The following is a 25091-nucleotide window of genomic DNA, read 5'->3' as shown; positions in this document are numbered from 1 at the left end:
TCATTCATCAATGTGTATATTAACTTCTATTTGTAAAAGTCAATAAGTGGGGGAAAACTCAAGTCTTCAAAAACAGGATAATGGTAAACACATTGTGGGATATTTCTACAAAGGAATATTGCAACAAAAGAATACTCCTGAGCAATGAAGAGGAAGAAATTACAGATATAAAAAATCAAATGGGGGGGAGACTTCCGGGAAGATGGCGACCGAGAAAAGCGGGGCTTAAGAGTCCCGCTAACAACCAATCTCCATTACCACAAAAAGAGCGCCTTTCATAGCCAGAAAACACCATCACCAGAAAAACAAAAAAACCACCAGGCTCCAGAGAGAAAGCGGACTGAGAACAGAGCTCAGGGCCACAGAGGAGACACACGCGCCCGAGGACGCGGCAGCAGCGCCATACTGCCGGCGGCAGCGGCGAACTCAGCGGACGGCTACAGAAAGCTGAGGTGAGCCGATGCGGAACAGCCAGGCGGGATCTTTCGGCGCAGACAGCATTTAAAGCTCCCAGTGGCTGAGCTCAGCACACGCTGCAGGGATTCAGAGTGGAAATCAAAACCAGAGAAGAAAAAATACGCCAGCCTCATGGCCGAGGGCGTGGCAGAGGCGCCATATTGACACCGGCGGCAGCAGCAGTGAATTCACCGAGTCCAGTACAGCTACATCTACGTACTCAAGAACAGTGAGTCAAATTGCGGGCCACAGAGGAGAAATCCCAGTATTGTGCCTCCTGGGACTTGACCCAGTGAGGGAGTGGTGGTGGCAGAGATATCACACCATAGGAGAACGTGCAACCTGGCACCCCCCATAGTTTAAAGCAGCCTCTATTGACTCCCTGGGTCGGAGACTCTGTGATACAACCCAGTAAAGGAGTAGTAGGGTCTGAGATAATACAGACTCGAGATCCAGAGCACCTTAAGTGAAGCCATAGTGACCCAAGGGAAGAACCCAGAGAAGGCACAAACCTCCGAAATCATGGGAAAGAGGAATAATACTGGAGCAATGAATGCTCACAACCCCACAACATCAGAACCCGATAAAACAGAAAATCAGAGATTTCTAGAAGATCAAATCAGGAAAATAACTGTAGAAATAATAGAGGTGCTTCGAAAAGAACTCAGAGAGAGCCAAAAAGAGATAAAGGATGCAATTAATGAAGTAAAGGCCTCAATTCAAAGCACAAACAACCGATTAGAACACATGGAGAACAGAATCTCGCTCTTAGAAGATGATCATTCCAAAAATGAACGCATAGTTTCTAATCTAGAAAAAAATATCCGAGAGCAGGAATCTGATATTGAAGAAATATGGGCCCATTTTAAGAGAGCTAACCTAAGAATATTGGAATAGAGGAGGGAAAAGAAAGTGATACCAAAGGGATCAACAATCTCTTCAAGGAAGTAATAGCAGAAAAATTTCCAAACATAGAGCAAGAGGTTGATACACAGATCCAGGAAACTTATAGAACTCCCTTTAGACAGGATCCGAGAAGAGGATCCCCACGCCATATAATTGTCAAAATGACCAATGTAGAAGCCAAGCAGAGAATCTTAAAGGCAACAAAAACAAAGGGCCAAGTGACATTCAGAGGCAAACCAATTAGAATCACTCCAGACTTCCCAAACCAAGTCATGAGAGCCAGAAGGGCTTGGAGTAACATATTCCAAACTCTGAAAGAAAACAACTTCCAGCCAAAAATTTCCTATCCAGCAAAACTTTCTATCAAATTAGATGGAGAAATAAGAAGCTTCCATGACAAACAGAAACTGAAGGAATTTATGTCTTCAAAACCAGCGCTAGAGAAAATACTCAAAGAGATTAACTACAAAGAAGAAATAGGTAACACACACCAGAACCAGAGAAACAAGAGTTTCCATCCAACAGACAACTAAGATTGGTTATCAGTGGAGATTCATTATTTATGTTAGTCTTTTACCTATCTCTAAATTGTATTGTTTGCCTTTATTGTTGTTAATTTTTAGGATTTCTAGTTGGAATATTAATATACCTTCAGATATAGCATTTGGAAATATTTTATCCAATTCTATTAGTAACTTTTAACTCTGTTTACATTGTCTTTGGATATACAATATTTTCTTTTATTTTTTAGGGAGTTTGTATATTCTTCTGTTGCCTGTGCCATTGAAATCATATCCAAGAAATCACTGCCAATTTCAATGTTGTGAGGTTTTATGACCCAGATTTTCTCCTAAAAGTTTATAGTCTTAAGATTTATATTTAGGTCTTTTATCTAGTTTGAGTTAATACTTGTATGTGGGATTAGGTAAGGGTCCAATTTTATTCTTTTCCATGTAATTATTATTTTTCAACAATATTTAGTTAAAAGATTATTATTTCCACCACCAAATCTTCGTGGAAACCTTGTCAAAAATAACTTGACAATATAGGGAAGAATTTAGCTCTAGGCTTGTATTTAACTCCAATGGTCTATATATCTGCCTTTAGAACAGTACTACACTGTTTCAATTATTGTAGCTTTATATGGTTTGAAATCAGAAAATATACATCTTCTAGCTTTGTTTTTGCTTCGAGATTGTTTTGGGTATCTAGAGTCCATATTCCATATCAGGATAGATTTTTTTCTGAAAAATAAATATATGATAGTTTCACCTAAAAAAAAAGAAAAAAATATTCTCTGGTAAGAAAGAAAGCAAAAAGAAATATTGAAATGTTATCTTTAAGTCATCAAAAGCTTGGTATCAGACAAATGAAACTGTTATGTGAGATTATCATTTTTAATTTTTGATAAATTGCTATAATACTAGATGTCAACCACTAAGCCAAGCATGGGAGGGAGGGATGGAGAGAGAATGGGGTGGGGATCGGGTGGGGCCTGACTGGGCGATGTGTGCATGTATGTCTACAAAAGTTTGTATCCCACTATGATGTATGAATACAGTGCACCAATAAAATAAAATTAAAAAAAAAAATCAAATGGGTACATTTCATAGGTATTATGTTGAGGAAAAGAGGCTACGCATGAAAGAGCTTCACTCTATGGTTCCACTTATATCAAGTTTAAAAACTGGTAAAACTAATTTATGGTGGTGGAAATAAAAAGAGAAATTATAGGTAGGCAGATTTTTTTTGGGGGGGGGACTTAAATGAAAAGGAATACGAGTGCTTTCTGGGTTGATGAAAATTGCTAGTACTGACTACAAGGGTGTATGGATTTGTCAAAACTGACTACACTGCCCCTGTAAGTTTGTGCATTTCCTAAGAATAAATTAAACTTCAATGAGAGGGAGAATGAGAGAGATCCATTTGCAGCCAGGATCACTGGAGAAATAGTGGGAAGGAGGAAGGAAGGGATGCCTGCAGATCACACTTCCTGCCACAAAAGGAATCACTATGTATTATTCGGAAGACGGAGCCCTCCAGACCCCAGAAGCACTACACAGGCTTCAGCACACAACCTCATCATTGTTTTGCTCAGTAATAGTAGTGAGTACCAGAAATGGGCTTTTGTTGGTAAAATTAGTGGCTTTTGGTTTAGCATCATGGTTCGGAATGGACACATAAGCAAAATATCCAACATATTTAAAGATATTTTCCACTTTGTACCAAAAGGGTACAAGACTCTAACAGCACCTGTGGCCTGTACACCTGGGGATGGTGCCTAAGATTTGACCTCAGAATGGTCCTGTCCCCTGCTTCGCAGGGATTCTGCCTGCTTGAGGCCAACTACAATGGCTCTGGGCTCCGACTCAGTCATGCCATTGTGTCTCCTGTCAGTAAACTTTTTTCTGCACCTGAAAGCTCAGAGATCTGGTAGCACAATGTTTGGGTTCTGCCGTGAGTGCATATTTGCTTAGTAAATGCCACATTTGGTAAAAGTTGCCCTGAGAACTGCTTTCATTATAACCTAGTGTTGGTCGTAAGCTGAGAGGGTTGGCTGGTAGGAATACTATCCCTCACCTGCCTTCACTTTTAGGTAGCTACTCTTATTTACTGAGAGCACATGTGACCAAATTTGTTCAGGAAAGACATTCAGAGATGGGGTTTTGGAAAAATTGGGAATTTCAAGTTCAGCATGTTTCATATTCATTATTTCCTGGTAATTACAGGACCCAGTGGTACGACTATGCAGCTCAAGGACAGTAAGGCCTCAGTCCCCTTGCACGTATTTCCAGGAGAGCTGGGAAGGAGGAGCTCCTACCCATGGAGGCCCAGCTGGGAACGGCCACCTGGGACCACGCACCCAACCCCACCATGCCCCAGGCAGACTTGCCTCCTTCTCGTGGACTAAGTTCTCAAAGGCGACAGTGTAGGCGTCATTTATTTTCCTCTTTTCTTCTTCTGCCTCTAACTCAAACTTTTTTGTTATTTTATGTTCTGCAGAGGTGATAAAAAATAAAAGCACATCTGTATACAAATGTGTGTGGGGGGTACAGGTGCAGAGAGAAAGCCAGACTATCTGAAGGTAAAAGCAGTCCCCAACAGGGTCAGACTCAAGGTTCTTCAGCCTGAAGCTGGCTATCCGACACATGTCCAGAGCTGCTTGTGGGCAAGGGAGCATTCCAACCCCAGCATTGCTGCAGGGAGGGAATTTGTGTTTGCCCACCCCCTCCTTCCCCAACCTCATTAGCCATCAGGGACTTGCTGCCAACCTCTCTAGCTCTTTTGTGCACCATTAATTTTGAATCTGTTACTTATTATTTTATTTGCTCCCTTTGCTGAAGTAACTTAACTACTGGGGTTTCTTGCATATTCTTTTTTTACTAAAATATATTTTTATGATTGCATGCACACAGCACTTGGTGTATTTCCCTTCACGTCCCCCCAGCCCTATGCACGCTAGCGATACCTTCGTATGTGGACACAGCACTATTTGAACTGTTTCCTTCATCAGTCCTTTCTTTTCCTATCCCCAGCTCCCTCTCCTTTCATTGTTCTGTTGTTTTCCCTCCTTGTTTATCTGAAGTCCCTTTTACTTACTATTTCCCCTCTAGCTTCCACATAGGAGAGAAAACACAGAGCCCTTGACTTTCGGATATTGGGTGATATCACTTAGCAGAGTGTTCTCCAGTTCCATCTATTTTCCTGCAAATGACATAATTCTGTTTTTCTTCATGGCCAAGTAAAGTTCCATTGTGTGTATATTCTCCACTTTTTTGTCCATTCATCTTCCTGAAGATGACAGGTTGGACATCCTTATCTTAAAGCTCTTGTTACCTGATTCTTCCAGCAGCAGCATTCATGTTGTCCTTAGCTCTGCTGTAGAAGTGGGTGTACACTGTCTTCCTGAGCAGAGGAATCTGCCCGCAGAGCCCTGACACTAAATAGGAGGAAGGAGGGGGGTGGGCAAACACAAATTCCTTCCCTGCAGCAATGCTGGGGTTGGTATGAAGTTTCTGGGCAGACAGGGTAACTCTGGACTGAGCTGCATAAGAAGCTCAATTCTAGTCTTTCAAAGTGGTGGTTGCGTGCCTTATGAGTCGGGGAGATGACCAGGATCCTAAGTAAAGCTTCAAACAGGAGCAGCTCCATATCCCACCCCAGCCTCAATGCCAAGGTCGGTCTTCCTGCTACCCTATGGGAGCTCGGGGTCCCCACCAGAATGTAAACTGACTTTCCCAGGGAGTCTCTGCATTTAAATGAGCAATTTGGTTTTAACCAACAAAATGCATGACGAATGGGACTGGATGTGAAATGGGTTTGTAGAGGCCCCTCTCCTACCTCAAATATTCCTCTAGGCCTGGGAGTAGCTCCCACAAATCCCTCTGTCCTTTTTTCCACTTATGAAGAAGCTTGGAGGGAGTGGGAGGTACACCTATGGGGCATGTGTGATTCAAGATCTTGGTGTGTTGGGTGTGTTGGAAGTGTTAAAGAGAGTTTTCCAACACTGGCTGTGGAGGGATGGAGGATCTCCTTATGATGGGTTGTGTTGTTCCCTCCACTCCTACCCTTAAATGAGCACTTCAAATTATAACTCAAGACCTGCAGGAGCTGTGGGTCACCTGTATGCAGATGCCAAGTCTACACTCCTGTTCAAGTCCTGACATTTTGGAAGGTACAAGTTTAGACTCCTTAGTTCATGTGTCTGGACTTCAAAAAGCCCCTGCCCTTATCATCACTTTGGTGGTTTTGTTTCTGGCAGTATCAGGGCTCAAAACCAGGGCGCTGCACATGCTAGGCAAGTGCTCTGCCACCGAGCTACATCTCGAGTCCTTCAGGGTCTCACTAAGTTGCCCAGGCTGCCCTCAAAACTTTGGTCCTCCTGCCTCAGCCTCCCTCCTTGCTGGGAGGACACACGTTTGCCACTGCACAGGCCACTTTGTTTTTCTGATCATCGCAGCGCCTTCCACTTGGGAGTCCAGCATGGGGCCCATTGCCCTGGGGCTTCCCAGGGGCGCCTCCCTCAGGTCAATACCACGCTTCGTAGCAGTTTTTTGACTTGTCACCCAAAACTCCCAGAGTTTCTGCAGCACTCACTCTGCTGAAGCAGGATCTTCTCCCTCTCCAACTTCTCATCCTTCTCCCATTCTGCCTTCCGCTTTGACCACTTGTCTTCCATTTCATCATAAATGCTGTCCTGTGGAGGGCAGAGGTGCCATGAAGAGCAGGGTCCTACAGAAGGAGCGCTGGAGAGGCTAGATGCTCTCCAGAGACGCCCCTCCGGGCACAGCGCGGCCCTGGCTGAGGACCCCGCCTGGGGGGACTCATGGAAGTGATTCCAGCCCCGTCTAACCCGGGGCTGTGGAACACGAAGGTCAAGAGAAAACTGTGTTCAGGTGCAGCATCGTCCTGCTGGACCTGTGGGCTTCCATGGAAGACAGTGGGTTCTCCACCAAGGAGCCCAAACTCTCACCTGATATCTATGAAATACAGTCTTCAGGTATTTATACCGCCTTCCCATCTCTTTTGGACAAAAGGAAAACAACAACAGGTGGGTTGGGTTTCTCCGTGTTGGAGACTCACTGTCAGCTCCTCAATCATGAATCATGAAGAAGAAGGGCAATGCCTGAAATTCATCTGAACACTCAGAAAACAAAGGACACTTTGCAGAGAGCCCCGACTGTTCTCAGCAAGTCCAACTTCCCTTTGTGGTTGAAATTAAATAAGCCTAACTCAATGCCACTTCTGCTCATTGGTCCTGTACGCGAGTGCAGAACCCAGGAAGGGAAGGCCAGGCCTGGATGCCGCTAGTCGGGGCCAACAGATGGCCCCTCCCCTCTGGGGTAGCAGCAGGCACACCGGCTGGGCCTCAGAGCTCATTCAGAGTCCTTTGTGGCCATTGTGATGGGGTCCCTCTCATCATCATCTCGCTGGTGGGCAGGTTGGTGATGGAGGAGGTCAAGTGCCTGGAGGGATCCAGCCTGAAGCAGGCACAAAGCACCAAAGGAAATGGGGTGGCTCGCAGCTCATAAGCCTGGCTGCACTTAGGACACAAACTCAAAACTGAAACTGTGAGCGGCACATGGAACTCCAGGAGTGGTGCTGCTGTTTAACCTTTAGGGAGAGCGATCACCTGTCCTGGTTTGCATGGGGTTTTCAACGTTTTAGCAATAAAGTCTAGAATTCTGCTAGGTAGAGTGGTACATGCCTATAATTCCAGTACTTGGGAGTGGGGGGTTTGAGTCAGAAGGATCACAGGTTCAGCAACTTAGTGAGACCCTGTTTCAAAATAAAAAATAAGATAAGTCTGGGGGTACAGCTCAGAGGTAGAATGCCTCTGGGTTCAATCCCCAGTACCATAAAATAAATAAATAAATAAATAAATAAATAAATAAATAAATAAATAAATAAAGTCTAGAATCCCAGGAAACTCCTCAGTCCCCAAGGCAAAGCAAACCAGTTGGTCCCCATAGTTAGACAGGATGGGGCTTGCGGTCAGTGTTCCCCTACCCACTCTTTACCTCCCACTCCAAATCCCCCTTCTAAGTCATCGTGTCATAGCTCAGGGCCTTCATCAAATTAGCTGATTAAATAGATGGGTTATGTTCTGAGACAGCTACAACGCTCCACACACAGCATGGAAGGTGCAAAGTGATACAGCTTTTGGGGTGACAATTTGGCCATATATATTCAGGGTTTTAATAATATCCATTCCAGGCAGGCTAGGTGGCACACACTTGTAAAAGCCCCGTATTTGGGAGGCTGAGATGGGAGGATTGCAGGTTCTAGGCCAGCAGTGTGCTGTAACTTAGCCAGGCCTTGTTTCAAAGAAAAAAAAAGGGGGGGGGTAAGCTGGAGTTGTAGCTCAGAAATAGAGCACTCCTGGGTACAATCCCTAACCAACTCTCTCTCTCTCTCTCTCTCTCTCTCTCTCTCTCTCTCTCTCTCTCTCTCTCTCTCACACACACACACACACACACACACACACACACACTTCATTCCTTTTGACCCAGCACTCTATTCCCATAACTAAAGATGCTCAGATGGCATTTTCTGTTACAGGAAGCAACTAGAAACAACTCAAAAGGCCAACAGCAGGGAATAGTGAAATGCCCAGTGGCACTTTCATTCAGATATTATCCAGTCATTAAAAAGGAGGGAAAGGCTTTTGCCAGGTGTAAAGAGGATACAAAAATGTATACAGATTCGATACAATACCACCTCAGTTATAGTTTTAAGCAAGTACAGCGTCTACAGAGGTTGTTTTAGAGTGGTGGTGTTGGGGGACAGAGCGCTGCCAGGCCAGTCACCGGAGTCTGAGGTCACTCCCTGAGCCCTTTGGTGCGTGAAGAGCAGCAGGCTGCCCTCGGGAGTTCTCGGCCTTGTATTCGGGCTAAGTTTAGCGTGTTTGTGTCCTTTCCGTTCCCCATTGCTTTGACTACAGCTGGTCACGTCCTTAAGTTCTGTGCATATTCTGCCCGATAAACACTGAAGGAATGCAGGAAGAGGAATCTAAGATATTGACAATATTAGTATATGGAATCTATTAGAAATAAGAAAGTAGGATATTAGAATTAAAGTAAGACCCTTGTAGAAGTAAGAGAGTAACAAAAACATGTAAGAGTGCTGTGAGGAGACATTCCCCTCTCCTTATAAAATTAAAATGTGAAGATATAGAATTAACTTAGAATAAAACTGCAAGTTTCTGCTTCGGTAACCCCACTTGCCAATATAAAGTACAACTTGTAAGTTCCTGCTTATGATAACTGCCTGAGTTCTAGCTTCTGTGAAACTGCTTGCTTATGTCCCAGCTACCTTAATGTTAAAAGTTGTTTTAATTTAAAAACCTAGGTTACTATTAGAAATTATTTTTAAGGATAGACTTGTCTTTCAAAATTCTTGATGCTAAGAGTTGTTTCTTTAAAGTTTGAGATATTTTAAAATAGTATAAAGTAGTTTAGAGAGTGAAGCTATTTTTCTTGGAAGTGAGTCCCAAGCCCGCCACAGCCTTATCTAAAAAAAACACCTGGTACTCATGGGCCGAGCTGAAGGTTACCATAGTAACCAAGCATGAAAGAGAAAGTCACTCCTCGGCGGGCGGTGACATAGAAAGGCTGTCCTTTAAAACTATTTGCTGTGATTCAAGTGTGTGTGTGCTTTCTTTTGAAATCATTGGTGGTACTTGTTTACCTTTTTATTTGATTGGTTGTATCCTACTTTTTGGCGGGCTGTGACGTGTGTAACCACCCCTCCAGGGCTATAAATATAGAGCCTGAAGTGTGCTCAGGGTCGACTCTGACCACTTGCTCTCTGTTGGTGAGGCTGGACGTTGGCTCGGCCAGGGCACTCCCTGGTAGCCACCCGGACAGTTCCTCAAACCACAGGCGGGCTTGTAAAAGAGCTTCGACCACTGGCTAGCCAGTACAAAGAGCTGCAGCACAATAAAACTCTGCCTGTGTGTTACATCCTTGGTGAGTTCTTCGTTATTTGGGCAAGGGGGCGCACCTCGGACCCTAACAACACCTTGCCATTTACTCTGCCCAGAAGGACCTCCACCCCTGAGTGTGCTTTGAGAAGATGCTGTGGCACCAGGTATGCTTTTTCATGGGTTAGGTGCCTGGTGTGTACTGCTGACGTGGGTTATAGAGTTCTTGGTATTTCTGTATGATATAAATATGCTGCAGACCTTCATGATAAACACCTGTTGGGCTTCCAAGCCTCAGGTCCCCTGTCTCTCTTTACTGTCTTCTTTTTCCTCGTTCTCTGTTCCTCAGTCTTGAACCCCTTGAGGGATTACCATATGGTGGGTAGTATTTTTCTTTTCATTTTTGCCATTGCTGGTTATTTCCATTAAAAAAAAAAAACGAACAGCTATTACTTTTGCAACCACAAATGTATTTCTCTATGGGCCCTTTTACTGTCTGGGTGGTGCCTTATCATGCATGGAAGCCTTTGGAAGCCTGGGCACAGTCAGACTGAAGACAGGTTCAAGGATGCTGGAATTTCCAGACATTATTTCTCGGGCAAGATCAGCCAGGAATGAGCCTTGCTTCTCACACTCACGCTCATATCTACCAAAGGACTGAAAATCTCACCTGATACATATGAAACATATTCTTCAAATATTTATACTCCTTTTCCATCTCCTCTGGACAAAAGAGAGAAAACAACAGGACCATCATTATTCCTCTGACATGCATGTTTTCAAGTTCAAATGTGAGCTCTCTGTACCCCCACCCCAACTCTTTCTGTGCTCCAGAAGTCACCCCACAGCCTTACTAAAAACCATATGGCTAAGCTCCACCTCACACCCATTGAATTGGGTCTCAAGGGAGGGGGCCCATGTTTATTGACAAATATGCTTCATGGGGATTTTGATGCACATCAATCACATCTATTCAACGACAGGGTTTTTTTTTTTTTTTTTTTTTGTGGGTCTGGGATGGAACCCAGGGACATTCAACCTCCGAGCTACACCTCCTGCCCTATTTTTTCTTCTTTATTTTGAAACCGGGTCTCACTGAGTTGCAAAGAGCCTCACTAAGTAGCTGAGGCTGTCCGCGAACCGCGATCCTCATGTCTCAGCCTCCCAAATGCTGGGATTACAAGCGTGCGCCACCACGCCCGGCTCTCAACAACAGTTTTAACAGTTCTAACAAAACCCCCAAGGGTAAATTCTCATCTACAGGGAAAAAGAGGAACAAAACTTCGTAGCATGCATCTACTTCTCTTTTAAATCATGTTTCCTAGTTTACCATGACTATGAAAATAATACATGCTCTCTTTAGAAAATTGGGAAACCAGCTAAGTATAAATAAGAAAATAAGATGCCATCTTTAAAACAAACTTAAGGAAAATAAAGGAAGACAGCTATAGAATTTCTCCTTCTCTCTGTGCTAATTAGCGGATAAGCCCAGAATTTGGAAAGATCATGCTTTGTTCTTCCCGGGGGCAGCATGCACAGGAGGCCGTACGCGAGCACAGCCCTCCTGCACCATGGGCCCTGGAGACGCAGCGTGTGGGCAAGGATCTAATGAAACACTGTCTGAAACACCACCACTTCACAGTGAGGAAACGTGTTGAAGGGTGGTATTATCATATACGTAGAATTTTAGAACATATTTGAACAGTTTTAACATTCTCATCATACTCATAAGGTAAATGTTTTTGTCTCCATTTCCAGGTGGGGGAACTGGATCACAGGTTTTTAAAAAAAATTGTTTATTTATTTATTTTGTAGGGACTTGCTCAGATCTCCCAAAAAAAGGAAGTCCAGTAGTAGACAAGGTCTTTTTTCTTTCAGTTTCATTCTCAGTCACTTTGTCTCCTAGCTCAGGGAGGAAACCTCAGGCACCTGGCCCTCACCCATCCTTGGCCACAGGAGTTCCTGAGCCCTGGCCCCACAGTCAGCCTCTCGCTCCCTCCCGGGGCCGCTCTCCCGGGTCCCAGCAGTACCTAGTTTCTCTTGTGCAGTTGACTTCTCTGCCTTCAGAGCTTCTTTGTAGTTGGTCTCTAACTTACTGAGCTCAGCTCTGTGAGTCCTTTTGAGCTCCCTGTGGGGCCAGAAGGCCACAGTCATCATTGAGAAGTCCAGGTGATCCCCGAGAAGGCCCAAGACCCCAGGTTTCTACAGCAGCTGCTGTAAATGGAACTGGCAGGAACCAGACTATTCCATAATAATGAGCTACTTAAACACTTACCATCTCAAATACTTAACTTTATTTGTAGTGAGAACAACTGCAATTTATTCTCCATTTGAAATGTATTCTCTTACCGTGTGTGTGTGTGTGTGTGTGTGTGTGTGTGTGTGTGTGTGTAGATAGCACCTAGGGGCATTCAACTTCTGAGCCACACCCCCAGCCTTTTTTTTTTTAATTTTGAAAAAGGGTCTCACTAAGTTTCTGAGGGCCTCACTAAACTGCTGAGGTTAGCTGCAAACCTGCGATCCTCCTGTCTCAGCCTCCCAAGTACTGGGATTACAGGCATGTGTCACCATGCCCAGCTACCAATTTTGAAATGACCAACATTCTGTTATTCACTAATCACCATGCCCTGCAAAGATCTTTAAAAAACATATTTCTTCTGTCTGAGATTTTGTGCCCTTTGGCCATCATTTTTTCATCCCCATTCCCAGCCTCTAAAACCGCTGTTCTATCATACTTTTTATGGGTTCAAGTGTTTTAGATTTCAAATATAAGTGAGAACATGTGGTATTTGTTTTTCTGTGCCTGGCTTATTTTACGTAGTATAATATTCTTCAATTCCATCCATGTTGCCACAAATACAGAATTTCCTTTTTCTTTTTTTTTTCTTTTTTTTTTGTGGTACTGGGGTTCCTGGAAGCCCTTCTACCTCCGGGCTACACTCCCAGACCTATTTTTACATTTTTATTTGGAAACAGGGTCTCCTAAGCCAGCGCGCGCGGCTGGCTTCGAACCTGCGCGATCCTCCTGTCTCTGCCTCCCAAGCGCGGGGATTACAAGCGTGCGCCACCACGCCCGGCTTCAGAATTTCCTTTTTTAAAAGGCAAAGTAGCATTCTACTGTGTGTATGTGTATGTATGTATGTATACATGTGTAGGTATGTGTACATGCATGACATCTTCTCCCTCAGTCATCTGTTGATGGACACACAACTTAGATCGATTCCATAACTTGGCTCTTGTGAGTAGTACTGCAATAAACATGGTAGTACAGAAATCTCTCTGACAAAGTGATTTCAAATCTTTGGGTTAAGTATCCAGTAGTGGGATTTCTGAATCACGTACATGGTAAATTTAATTTTAGTTTTTTGAGGAGTCCCCATACCATTTCCATCATAGCTGTACTAGTTCACATTCTCAACAGTGTGCAAACCTTTCCTTTTTTCCACATTCTCACCAACAATGTTGTTATCTTTTGTCTTTTTAACAATAGCCCTTCTGATAAGTGAGAGATATTTTATTGTGCTCTAATTTGTATTTCCATGATGATTAACAATATTGAGATTTTTTCCCCATATATTTGTTGGCCATTCCTATGTCTCCTTTTTTCAAATGTCAGACCAAACGTGCTGTTGAATTTGGTTTGCTAGTATTCTGTTGAAGATGCCTGCATCTATGTCCATTAAGGTCATTCATCTGAAATTTTCTTTTTTTGTAATATCCTTATCTGGCTTTGGTATCAGCATAATACTATCCTCATAAAAACATTTAGAAGTATTCTTTAATTACTTGTAAAAGTTTGAAAAAGATTAATATTAGTTCTTTAAAATGTTGCCGGGCGTGGTGGCGCACGCTTGTAATCCCCGCGCTTGGGAGGCTGAGACAGGAGGATCGCATAGTTTCGAAGCCAGCCTCAGCTACTTAGTGAGGCTCTCAGCAACTTAGTGAGACCCTGTTTCCAAATAAAATATAAAATAGGTCTGGGAGTATAGCCTGGAGGTAGAAAGCCTCTGGGTTCCACCCCCAGTACCACCAAAAATAATAATAATAATAATAATAATAATAATAATTAATAATAATAATAATAAGTTGATAGAGTTCAGCAGAGTAGATGGGAGACTTTTAAACTACTAATTTGATCTCCCTAGTCATTATTGGTTAGCTCGAATATTCTGTTTCTTCACAACTGAGTGTTGGCTGGTTGTGTCTGGGAATTTGTTTATCTCTTATAAATTACCAAATTTGTTGGCATTCGTGGTGATCTCTTACAGTCCTGTGGCATCTCTCTGGTATCAGTTGTTATGTTTCCACTTTCGTTTCTGATTTCACTTAGTCTCTTTCTTTTTTTTCTTAGTTAACTAAAGTTTTTCCAGTTTTATCTTTTCAAAAATCAACTCTTTTTTAGCCGGGCGTGGTAGCGCAGGCTTGTAGTCCCCGCGCTTGGGAGGTGGAGACATGAGGATGGCGCTGGTTCGGTTGGAGCCAGCCTCGCTGGCTTAAGAGACCCTGTTTCCACATTAAAAAAAAAAAAAGTTAAAAAAAATAGGTCTGGGAGTGTAGCCTGTGGGAGTGTATCCCAGAGGCAGAAGGGCTTCCAAGAACCCCAGTACCACCACACACACACACACACACACACACACACACACACACACACACACATACACACACACACACACACACACACACACACATCAACTCTTTTTTAAATTGTTGTATCATCTTTCTAGTGTCTCATTTATTTCCATTGTGGTCTTTGTTATTTTCTTTTTTCTGCTAACTTTGGACATTGTTCTTCGCCTAGTTCCTTGAAGTGTAATATTAACTTATTTATTTGAAATCATTTTTTGATGTAGAAATTTATTGCTATAAACTTTCCTCTTAAAGCTGCTCTGCTGTATTGCAGGCTTTTGGGCATATTGTATTTCCATTTTCATTTGTCTCAAGATGTTTTCTAAATTTCTCTTTTAATTTTTTCATTAACTTGCTGGTTGTTCAGGAACATGTTGTTTAATTTCCATGCATTTATAAATTCTCCACAATTCTTCCAATTTCTAGTTTCACATTATTGTGGCTGGAAAAGATACTTGACATAATTTAAATCTTCTTTTTCTTTTTTTGTTTTTATGGTACTAGGGATTGAATCTAGAGGAATTTTGCCTCTGAGCTGCACCCTAGCCCTTTTTATTTTTTGTTTTTGAAACAGGGTCTCAGTGGGTTGCTGATAGTCTCACTACTTGCTCAAGTTGTCCTCAGACCTGTGCTTTTCCTGTTTCCATCTCCCAAGTGCTGGTGATTTCAGTCTTAATCGCTGAGGCCTGATTTGTTCAACGTGGGCCTATGCTGGAGAACTCTGTGCCATGAGTGTGTATTCTGCAGCCGTTGGATGGCGGTCCAGATACGTCTTTTATATTCACTTGATCTAACATTTTTTTCTTTGCACTGGGGATCGAATCCAGGAGCAGAGTTGCCTCCAACCTACACTCCCATGACCTCTTTTATTTCTTATTTTGAATCAGGGTCTTGCTAAGGTGCTGAGGTTGGCCTCAAACCTACAATCCTTCCATCTCAGCCTCCTGAGTACTGGGAGTACAGGTTTGCACAAACATGCCTAGTTTAACAGGTTGTTTTATTCAGTGTTTCCTTATTAATTCGTTTTCTGTTTGGATTATCTGTCCATTGTTTAAAGTGGAGTATTAAAAGCCAATACTATTATATTGCAACTTATTGCAACTTCATATTTTGAGAATTTATTTTAGCTATAATTGTGATTAGTAGTATAACTATGATTATCCCTGACAGTAGGGATAAAAGTGTCTAGTCTGGATGTATTCTGAATATGGATTTGTTTTACCTATATCATTGAGCTCTATGCTTTTGTGATGTTTCATGTTATTACTTAGCAGATTTTTGTTTCATTTTAAGGCAGGTCTAATGGTGATGAATTCCCTTAGCTTTTGTCTTCCTAGGAAAGTTTTGTTTTTTGAAAAACAGCTTTGTTGTATTAAGCTGTTTTGTCAGCATTTAAAATAAAATATCCCATCCTCTCTTGGCCTACAAGGTTTCTGCTGAGAAATCTGCCGATAGTTGTATTGGCCCTCCTTTGTATACGATGTATTTATTATATCTTGCTGCTCTCAGAGTTTTACTTTGTCTTTGATGTTCAATTATTACGTGTCTTGGCGCACTCCTCTTTGTGTCGAATTGTACTGAGGTTGAAGTTCCATTCATTAGAATTGGCAGATATTGAGGTTAAAGCTCCATACGTTGGAATTTTATACTTTCCCCTGTATTTTGTGAAGACTTAAAACTTCCCTAAAACAGTAGTAAATAAATAAAGAGCTATGTATGACTCAACTAGGAGTGATATTTCTCCACCAGGATTTTTGAGGCTTCCGTGGGACCCAACAGGTGGCCTGGAAGGGGATTTTGAGATTCTCCTCACTCACATGGACAACACACTTTATCTTCATTTCCCCTTACTCTGTTGTTGCTTCCTTCTCCTCCAATCCCTTCTTCTTTTTACCCCCAGGCCCTGACCTAGCAGCCAGGGAGAGTAGAGGTCATGAAAGTAAAAAGAAGAGGACCAAGGGGAGGAGACGAGGAGAGGAGGAGAACCTATTGAGAATAACAATTGTTATTCACAGAAATCTCATAGGGAACAAAAAAATGGGTCATCTCAGCAACCAATAGGAAGATGATAACTGAAATTTTAAAATATGGATGATAAAATATAAGAACAGGAATAACTTTTTCTGTGCTTCATATTAGGTCTAGTGGTCTCATATGGTCTAGTGGACCATGTTAGTGGTCTCAAGCCAAGTCATCCTGCTCTCCAAAGACTCCAGCCTCACTCATATCCCCTGCCCCCATCTCCGACTCTACTTGTCACCATCTGACACCCAGTGAACCGCAATCCCGCAAAGGTACCCAAGTCTTAGTGCCTCCGCACACAGAGCTCATGCCAGAAAGCATACCTGTTTTCGTTCTCAAAGCTCTGTTTCATCTCAGCACAGCGGAGTTCCATTTCATTGGTGAGCTGGAAATGAGGCCAGCATTAACGACACAGGCTCAGCCCTCAGCCCCATTCTGATGTGCATCTCTTGAGAAGCCTTCCCACTCACAGGCGATGCCTCCTCCCCACACCTCTCCCGTCTGTGTGCTGCAGAGCCAGAGAGCACACCACTGCCGAGGGCACGGCCAGCTCTTGCTTTGCCCTTGTTGTTTTGCACTTAATTGGTTTATAATGTTGCTGCATGGAAACCATCTCTTACACCAGCTGGTTTTGTGAGTTGGTCTACTCTGTCATACTGTCATTTCTTTGTACAACTCTAACCTTTGGACTCTCGGATACATAACTTCAATTGATTTAACAGAAAATTTGGCCCAGTAGTGCCAGAGGACCAACACTCAGATCCTGCCTTCAAGGAACTTAAAACTCAGTGTTAACTAATGTTGTTGACAGCATGGTTGAGTTCTAACACATTCAAGTGACCCTCCATTCTAACACACGAGATCCTCTGGCCAATGTCTCAGGAGAACTTGACAGCTCAAAGTCAGTCGGTGCCAACTGTAAGCTAAAAGAAGGGTTCAGGACCTGTCATGGTCCCTCTCTGACTCCTGGGGAGGAGCCAGAGACTCCTGCTACCGCTGAGGGGTCAGCTCCAGGGCTGACCAGCACAGTGGCAGCCAGCATGCCTCCCTTCCACAGGGCCACACCTTAGGAAATCGCTTTTTTTTTTTTTTGCGGGTCTGGGGATGGAACCCAGGGGCATTTGACCTCCAAGCTACACCCCCTGCCCTATTTTTTATTCTTTATTTTGAAACCTGGTCTCACTGAGTTGCAGAGGGCCTCACTAAGTAGCTGAGGCTGTCTGCGAACTGCGATCCTCCAGGTCTCAGCCTCCCAAATGCTGGGATTACAAGTGTGCGCCACCACGCCCGCAGGAAATCGTTTGAAGATCATAGTCTAGGTACTTCCATGGAAGAGTCTTTAAATAAAGATCTGTCTTCAGCAGGGCCTGTGCTCCTGAGTCAAATGTGCATTTTATCTAGTAATGCACCAAGACACCCAATGACTCATCATTGTTGAGCTGTGACCTTATGCAAATGACATAACTTCACTGAGCTCATATCAATGAATCAGTACTGGGGCAGTCTCACGCTGAGTCCTAAGCTGGGTCCCTGCAGCACTTAGACATGCCTGGGCCGTATCACTGGGCGAGAGGCTGGCTTCTGGGGGTTGCACCTCCCAAATGGGTGTCAGTAACACTGGGAGGATATTTATGAGTATATTTCTGTTCTCTCATCTATCTCAGGCCACTAGGCACACCTTCTTGAGGTGGAGAAGAAAGGATCAAGATGGAATAGATAATAAATCCTAAAATGTCTCTCGCGTGCCCCAGGAAAGACAGAGAGTGAAGTAATACAGCAGATTCTGAAGCATGGGCGCTGAGAGCTTAACAGTAACAGAGGGGCCAAGGGAGTTTCTTTAGGGAGGGGGATAGGGGACACTGGGGATTCAAACTAGGGGCATTTTACCTCTGAGCTACATCTCCAGCCTTTTCATTTTTTTATTTAAGGGTCTCGCTAAGTTGCTGAGGGTCTTACTAAGTTGCCGAGACTGGCCTTGAATCTGCAATCCTCCTGACTCATCCTCCCAAGCACTGGGATTACAGGCGTGCGCCACCACACCCGGCTCCAGGAAGCTTTTGAGCAACACTGCTAACATCCTCCATGCTGGTGCAATCAGCAACTTCTGAAGCTAATTTCACCACAGTGGCCAGAAGGGGGTGACTGGTGCCCTCTAGTGAGGAGAGGACAGCATCACTGCACGCCCCGAGGCACATGGAGAACTCCCAGAAACAAGTTGGGCACTGAGTTCTTGCAGCTCCTACGGGAAGCACAGTGTTGTCTTCAGAGTCCCATCACCTGGACGACATGGCTCACAGGAGCAGAGTGCTTGGCATTTGCCCAGCACACAGGTGATCTGAAATATTAGCCTTACCCTCCCCATAAAGACGTTGGCAGATGCAAGGATCACTCACCATTCTCTGCGTAGTCTGGTGGTCTCTGTTCATTTGTTCAATGATTGCTGTCAGCTCTGAGATCTGCTCCTCAAGGTCAAAAATGATGTCAGTCCTGTGGGACAAGGGATTCTATCATCCACAGCGCTGACTGTCCCACACCAGTCAGGCCCCAGGGATGAGTGACTGGTCCTGAGAAAGCCAGGCCATGCTCTACACTGGCTCCACCAACATGGGGTGGTGGAATGGGATGGAGGGGAGTCTTGGAGAAGGTATTTTGCAAGAGGAAAGTTGAAACTCAGATCTAGCCTTTTGGGTAAACTGACCAGAAGTTAGCAGGGCGGTCTGGTGTCCTATTGTGTAGAGGGGAAATAGGAACATGCCAGATATTTATTAAGGTCTGGCCTTGATTTGGTAATGACAGCTGAAATGGGAGAGGGAGCTGTTCAGAGGATTAGGAATGAGAAGGAGTAGGGTGATGCTCACAGTGAAGGGTAGATAAGGAATGGGCCAGACATGGGGTGAAGAAGGAATTTAGAGAGTGGCTTTCAGAGCCGGCGACGGCTCACTGTGTTTCTGGTCTGGGGCTGCCACGGTATCTGGGTGAGCTGGAGATGACTGCGTGGCAGGCGATGCTGTGTGCAGTGCGGGGTCCCTCTATTTGACAGGCTTTGTGCCCTGGGCCAGTCACCCTCCATGTCAAACGAGGCACGGAGAGTGTGTGAGGGAAGACAGCAAGAGAGAGTGTGGAGGAGAAGGTGCCAGGGTCTGAGACAGAACAACAGGGAAGCCTTGACTTTTGAACATGGTCTTCATTGGAAGCTCCACTCCCAGGTTCACCGGGGAATAAGCAAGCGTGGACTCCTCTGTTTCATTATGTCACGGCTGGAGACAACTTTCTTATGAGGCCACAAGGTGGCTGTAGTTGCTGGCTTAACTAGGGGTGCACGGCCTGTTCTCTTCCTGCAGAGGATCATAGATGAGCGGGAAAGGACAGCAGAGATGGAATGCCTCACTGGCTGGGGGGCCAGGGACTTGGGTCTGGCTGCTCTGGACCACATTAGATCAGCATGGTTGCAAGGTATGTCCTGATGCCCAGTCTAAATCCTTTTCAACCCTGTTAGCAGTTTGCTTGTTTCTTTCCTAGACACTAATAGATAAGTGAGTGAGTGAGTGAGTGAATGAGTGTGTGTGTGTGTGTGTGTGTGTGTGTGTGTGTTCCTGGTATTTTTTCGGTCTCTTAGATTTCTGTCTGTATTTTCAAAGTAGACCAAAGTACAAGAACAGAGCTGCTCAGGGAGCTCTCCTGTGGTGCAGATACGAAGATGCCTGAGCTGAGGTAAGACAGTGGGGAAGGAGAACACAGGAGAGAGATTTAGGAGGTAGAGTGAAAGGTGTGGAGGCATAACAGTATGGCATTGGAGGACGGCAAGCGGGTGGGCATCAGTGACAGAGGACGGCTGTGTGCCCGGCAGGAGCTGCCACCCAACTCTCCACACCCGACTCACAGGGGCATGGACTGAGAGGTACTGGGGGAGGCTATTTAAAATAAAAAAGAAATGCATAATCCAGGCTTTGGGGACTTTGCTTTTAATTCACACACTCTAAATCTAGACTGTTCTGTGGGCATTTTATTGGTTCCTCGCCCCAGGATCAACCGCTCTCCTTGGTAAGTCGTACGAGCCCTTGGATCCGCTCGTGCTGAGATCAGAGCAAGGTGAGGTGGGCGTGGAAAGGCGCAGCATCAAGAAACGGGGCAGGAGGGAGGTGGCCTTGCAGCCTTCGGAGCAGGGCCCGTGGCCTGGGCACAGGTGGCCACAGCTGGTCCTGGAGGCCAGGCTGGGCCAGGCGAGAACAAACAGTACCAAGTGCTGGGCCAAGGACATTACCTGGAGATGTTGACTTTGTCCATCATCTCAGAATCCAACTGCTTTTTCCTACTGAACATCTCATCCCCCAAGGTAACAGAAATCTGCTCCCGATTCCGAGTGAGCTGATAACCTGGTGACACGTCGATCACTTCCTGGGCACCAAGGTGGAAGGTAAAGTCAACTGCAAACTCAGAGGGCTGAGATGCCTCCAAGTCGTCTACTATTGATGTATGGCTTAGAAACAGAGCCATGAGATAGGATTGTGGGCCTGAGTTCTGCACCCTCTCCACTTACCATTCTCCCTCAGCTCTCTCAGCTCCAACTCCAACTCTAAACTGGCTCCTGGATGCCTCTCGAGACCACTCCAGTTCAATGGTGCCAAACTGCATCATCCACTCCACACTCCACACTCCGCCCCACTGCCCTGCCTCTCCCATGCATGCTCCAAAGTGCCTAGAACCATGCAGTTCAACCTTGTGGAAACTGCTCAGGTTTTGAAATTGGCCAGGCCTGAACTAAATCTTGGCCCTGCCACCAACCTCTAACTATTCAGCATCTCTGGGGACAGGTACGATGGTGCATGCCTATAGTCCTAGTACCTGGGAGGCTGAAACAGGATCTTAGGTTCCAGCATGTGGTAATTTAGTGAGACCCTGTTTCAAAGAAAAATAAAAGCTGGACATGTGGCATACACCTGAAACCCCAATACTTGGGAGGCTGAGATAGGAAGATTGTAGCTTTATAACCAGCCGCAGCAACTTAGTGAGACCTTGTTTCCCTGTTTCAAATAAAAATAAATAAAATAACATAGGACTGGGGTGTAGCTTAGAAGCTGAAAGCCTCTGGATTCAATTTAAAAAAAAAACAAAAAAAAACAACTCTGCCGGGAGTGGTGGCGCACGCTTGTAATCCCAGCGCTTGGGAGGCTGAGACAGGAGGATCACACAAGTTCGAAGCCAGCCTCAATTACTTAGTGAGGCTCTCAGCAACTTAGTGAGACCCTGTTTCCAAATAAAGTATAAAATAAAAAAAAATCAGCCAAGATTTTTTTATGATACTGGAGATTGAACTCAGGGGCATTCTACTTCTGAGCTGTCCTTTTCCCACGTTTACTCACATAGGGTAACTTGATGCTCTCCTCTTGCTTTTCTAAGGGAATTTTCACTCTGCGAGAGAAAGAGGCGCTTAGAAAGCAGCCAGAGAAAAGGGAAGTCCGAAGCCCAGGAGGGCACCCTGATGCTGTTCTCTGAGTGCCTGTGGCCCGGCCTTAGGGGACCCCGGGGTGGCTGGGAAACTCCTTGATGCAAGCCCCTGGGAGGCTGGAGTCCGAGACCTGTCTCCTTTAGCTCGAGTCAACGGGTCCCCTGAAGGTTTTGGGGGCGAATCTATTCTCTTGCTTGTTCAGCTTCAAGGCCAGCCCGCCCCTGTGTCCTGAGGCCTCTCCCTCCACCTTCAAGGCTGCAGTCGCTCCACTCTGACCTCTGCTTCTGCGTCCTGCCTCCTCTGACTCGGACACTCACTTCCTTTTCCCCTACATACTATTTTTGGTGTATTGTCATTATACATCCATAGTGAGATTAAGAGTGATTGGTTCAAGCCGGGTGTGGGGGTGCACTGTGTAAGCCCAGCATTCTGGAGGCCGAGACAGGAGGATCGCGGTTTGCAGACAGCCTCAGCTACTTTGTGAGGCCCTCTGCAACTCAGTGAGACCCTGTTTCAAAATAAAGAATAAAAAATAGGCCTGGGGGTGTAGCTCGGAGGTCGAATGCCCCTGGGTTCCATCCCCAGACACACATACACACAAAAAAAGTGATAAGATTCCTGCGCAGGGCACTGGGTGTGTCCCTCTGCACCCCTCCTCCTGCGTGCTGGCGAGACTGCACTGATACCTCATATAGGACGTACATTACTTGAACTACTCCCTGCCTCAGTCCTCACATTCTTCCTCCCTTGGCCCTCCCTCAGTCCTCTCGCACTGTCCTGCAGGTCTCTCTCCTCATCTCACTGAAGTTCCAATTGTTTCCTGTTTTCTTTCTCGCTTCCACATAGGAGAGAAAACATTTGACCCTTGACTTTCTGAGACTGGCTAGTATCACTTAGCAATATCGTTCTCTAGTTACATCTAAATGGCATAATCTTGTTCTTTTTTACGGCCTGGCGTTTTCTGTTTTTGCTGGGGCATAAACCCAGGGTCTCACGCGTTCTAGGGAAGCGCTCTGCCACTGAGCTATACTCCTGCCCCTCTTCCTCTTTCACATACAGGGACCTTCATGACTGTGTCGGGCCACTTGGAAAATCCAGGGTCATCTCTCCATCTTCCAGGTCGGCTGCTTAGCAACCTTAACGTCATCAGCAACCCCAACTCCTCTGGCAAGAAACACAATATTCCCAGTCTCCAGGGACCGGGATGTGGGCATCTCCTTCTACCACATCCGTTACCTTGCTGCCTCCTCCGAGCTCATCTCTACCACTCTCCCCTCAGCCCCTCCACTCATGCCCCCTTGGCCTCTCTGTCTCCTGGAAGAGGCCAGACAGGTCAGCTTGTCAAATGTGAGCAAAAATTTTAATTTGTTATAAAAACAGAGATATGGTCTATAGAACATCTTAGACACAGGAAATTGGTCAGCTAAGGTGCATCACCACCATAAATATGAAGGAGGCTTGCCAAGTCTCCATAATTATGATAAGCACTGATCATTTTCAGGGCAGCTATGGGGGGCATCCTGCTGAGAGCTCATTTGTAATGACTTTGGGAACTATAGGGGGCAGAACTACACAGAATCTATGCAGCTTGGTAGCACACACCTACACGTAACCCCACTACCTGGGAGGCTGAGACAAGAGAATTATAAATTTAGGGTCAGCCTTAGCTACTTAGTGAGACACTGTTTCAAAAATTAAAAAAAAAAAAATTTAAAGGGCTAGAGGTCCCTCTCAGAAGTCGAATGTCCCTGGGTTCAGTCTCCAGTACAAAAACAAAACAAAACAAAACAAAAAATCTATGCATAGGGCCTGGGAGAGTCACAGTGGACGGGCACTGGCAATTATCTGACATGCCTGGCAGCAAATTACTTCAAGCAAGCAGGGCTGTGAAGGTCAAGGAGAGGATTATTTTATTCACACGCTTCAAACCTTTCCTACCTCATGGACTTAAAATACTTACTTTGGGGCAACAACAGGTTTTGCTATTGTTTGGTGTTGGAGGTAATCATGCTCCTTTGAAGCTGGCAGAAGAGGAGCAAGCCTGAAAGTAAAAATAAGTAACTAAAAAGAGGACACAGGAAATTCAAAAGACCTGTCTCAACACTCCACATTAAATATATCTCCACAGTGATTCCAAATTGGAAAATATAGCTTCACAGCTGGAACCTTGAAGATCAGAAGACTTTAAAACCTCAGGGCCTAGGCCTGGCACTTATCCACTGTGCCCAGGTTAGGAACACAGCTTGTCCCCCAGTTCCCAAAGCTCTTGTCCTTAGGAAGAGATGGTGGCCACCAAACACTCTTGTTTGGAGGCTGCACTTTTCCAGTTGCACCAATGCTCAGGCTTCCTCATTTATGGAGACGCTGAGCCCAGGCAGGACTGGTATCATCAGTATGCAGCCCACGGGCTGGCAGAGAGTGCTGCGCAGAGCTAGGCTTCTGGCCCACTTGGGATTCTGCTGGGAAGCTTAGTGTTTTGGAAACATTTCAAGACAAAAAAGTCTGCACATGAAACCCAAGCTCTCTGTTCCTACCCCATCCCAGATAATCCTTACTTGGCCCTCCTCGTGGAGGTCTTTCTTGGAGGATGAGGGGTCTTGATTAGCCTCCGTGGCCCCAAGTTCCAGGGGTCCCAGCAGGTGCAGTAGATGAGAGGGTTGGGATACATGGCCCAGGTCAGGGACAGGCTTGGCTGCTAGATATTTAAGAAGGTTCTTGCTGATATGAAAAAACAACAGCAGAAACTTACATCACTTAGAATCAAAATATTTAGAGACAAATTGGTAAGGGCTCAAGGAAGGCCCTCCCCCCAAAAATGGTGAATTCCAGAAGCTTTCGATCTGGTGTTGGGTGTTGACTATAGAATAACATGTTACCCCTTGCTACCCAGTAGACTTGAAAGCAATTTAAAAATTTCCATAATTTAGTTTTAACTGTGAGCCAGGTACACAATAAGTGCTCAATTATTGGCTATCCAATCTCACAAAGAAATAGGAGAATCAGAGTCCACAGAGGTAGCAAGTTGTAAAGCTTGGAGCAAACACAGGCATCACTGGTTCAAAGTCCCCACTCTTCTATCAAGTCACACTATCCCTTGCTGGAGTGAAGAAAAACTCCCACAACAGGTCCTGCACAGAATTATCTGGAAAACCAGCCCTATTACTCAAACTGCAGTGCAAGTGAGCCTTCCAGCTTCTCACTAGTGGCCTC

The 25091-nt window shown here is 45.0% G+C and overlaps 1 protein-coding gene across 1 annotated transcript in view; it reads right to left on the bottom strand.

Moving 5' to 3' along the window:
- Positions 1-24549, bottom strand: part of FLACC1 (flagellum associated containing coiled-coil domains 1) — a gene marked incomplete at both ends in the record, with an annotated part of 31081 nt that extends 6532 nt beyond the window's left edge. The window contains 10 exons of the mRNA XM_080689347.1: positions 4256-4359; positions 6460-6559; positions 10458-10510; positions 11818-11915; positions 16759-16820; positions 18829-18922; positions 20697-20830; positions 21796-21844; positions 23842-23922; positions 24437-24549. Coding sequence (XP_080545473.1) covers positions 4256-4359; positions 6460-6559; positions 10458-10510; positions 11818-11915; positions 16759-16820; positions 18829-18922; positions 20697-20830; positions 21796-21844; positions 23842-23922; positions 24437-24549 — 888 coding nt within the window. The remainder of the gene's footprint in view (positions 1-4255; positions 4360-6459; positions 6560-10457; positions 10511-11817; positions 11916-16758; positions 16821-18828; positions 18923-20696; positions 20831-21795; positions 21845-23841; positions 23923-24436) is intronic.
- Between the last annotated feature and the right edge of the window lie 542 nt (positions 24550-25091).

This window comes from Muscardinus avellanarius (genome assembly GCF_963383645.1).
Source record: "Muscardinus avellanarius genome assembly, chromosome: 2".
Classification (NCBI taxonomy): Eukaryota; Metazoa; Chordata; class Mammalia; order Rodentia; family Gliridae; genus Muscardinus; species Muscardinus avellanarius.
The sequence above is the reverse complement of the archived record's forward strand: the minus strand, read 5'-3'. Positions and strand labels throughout refer to the sequence as shown.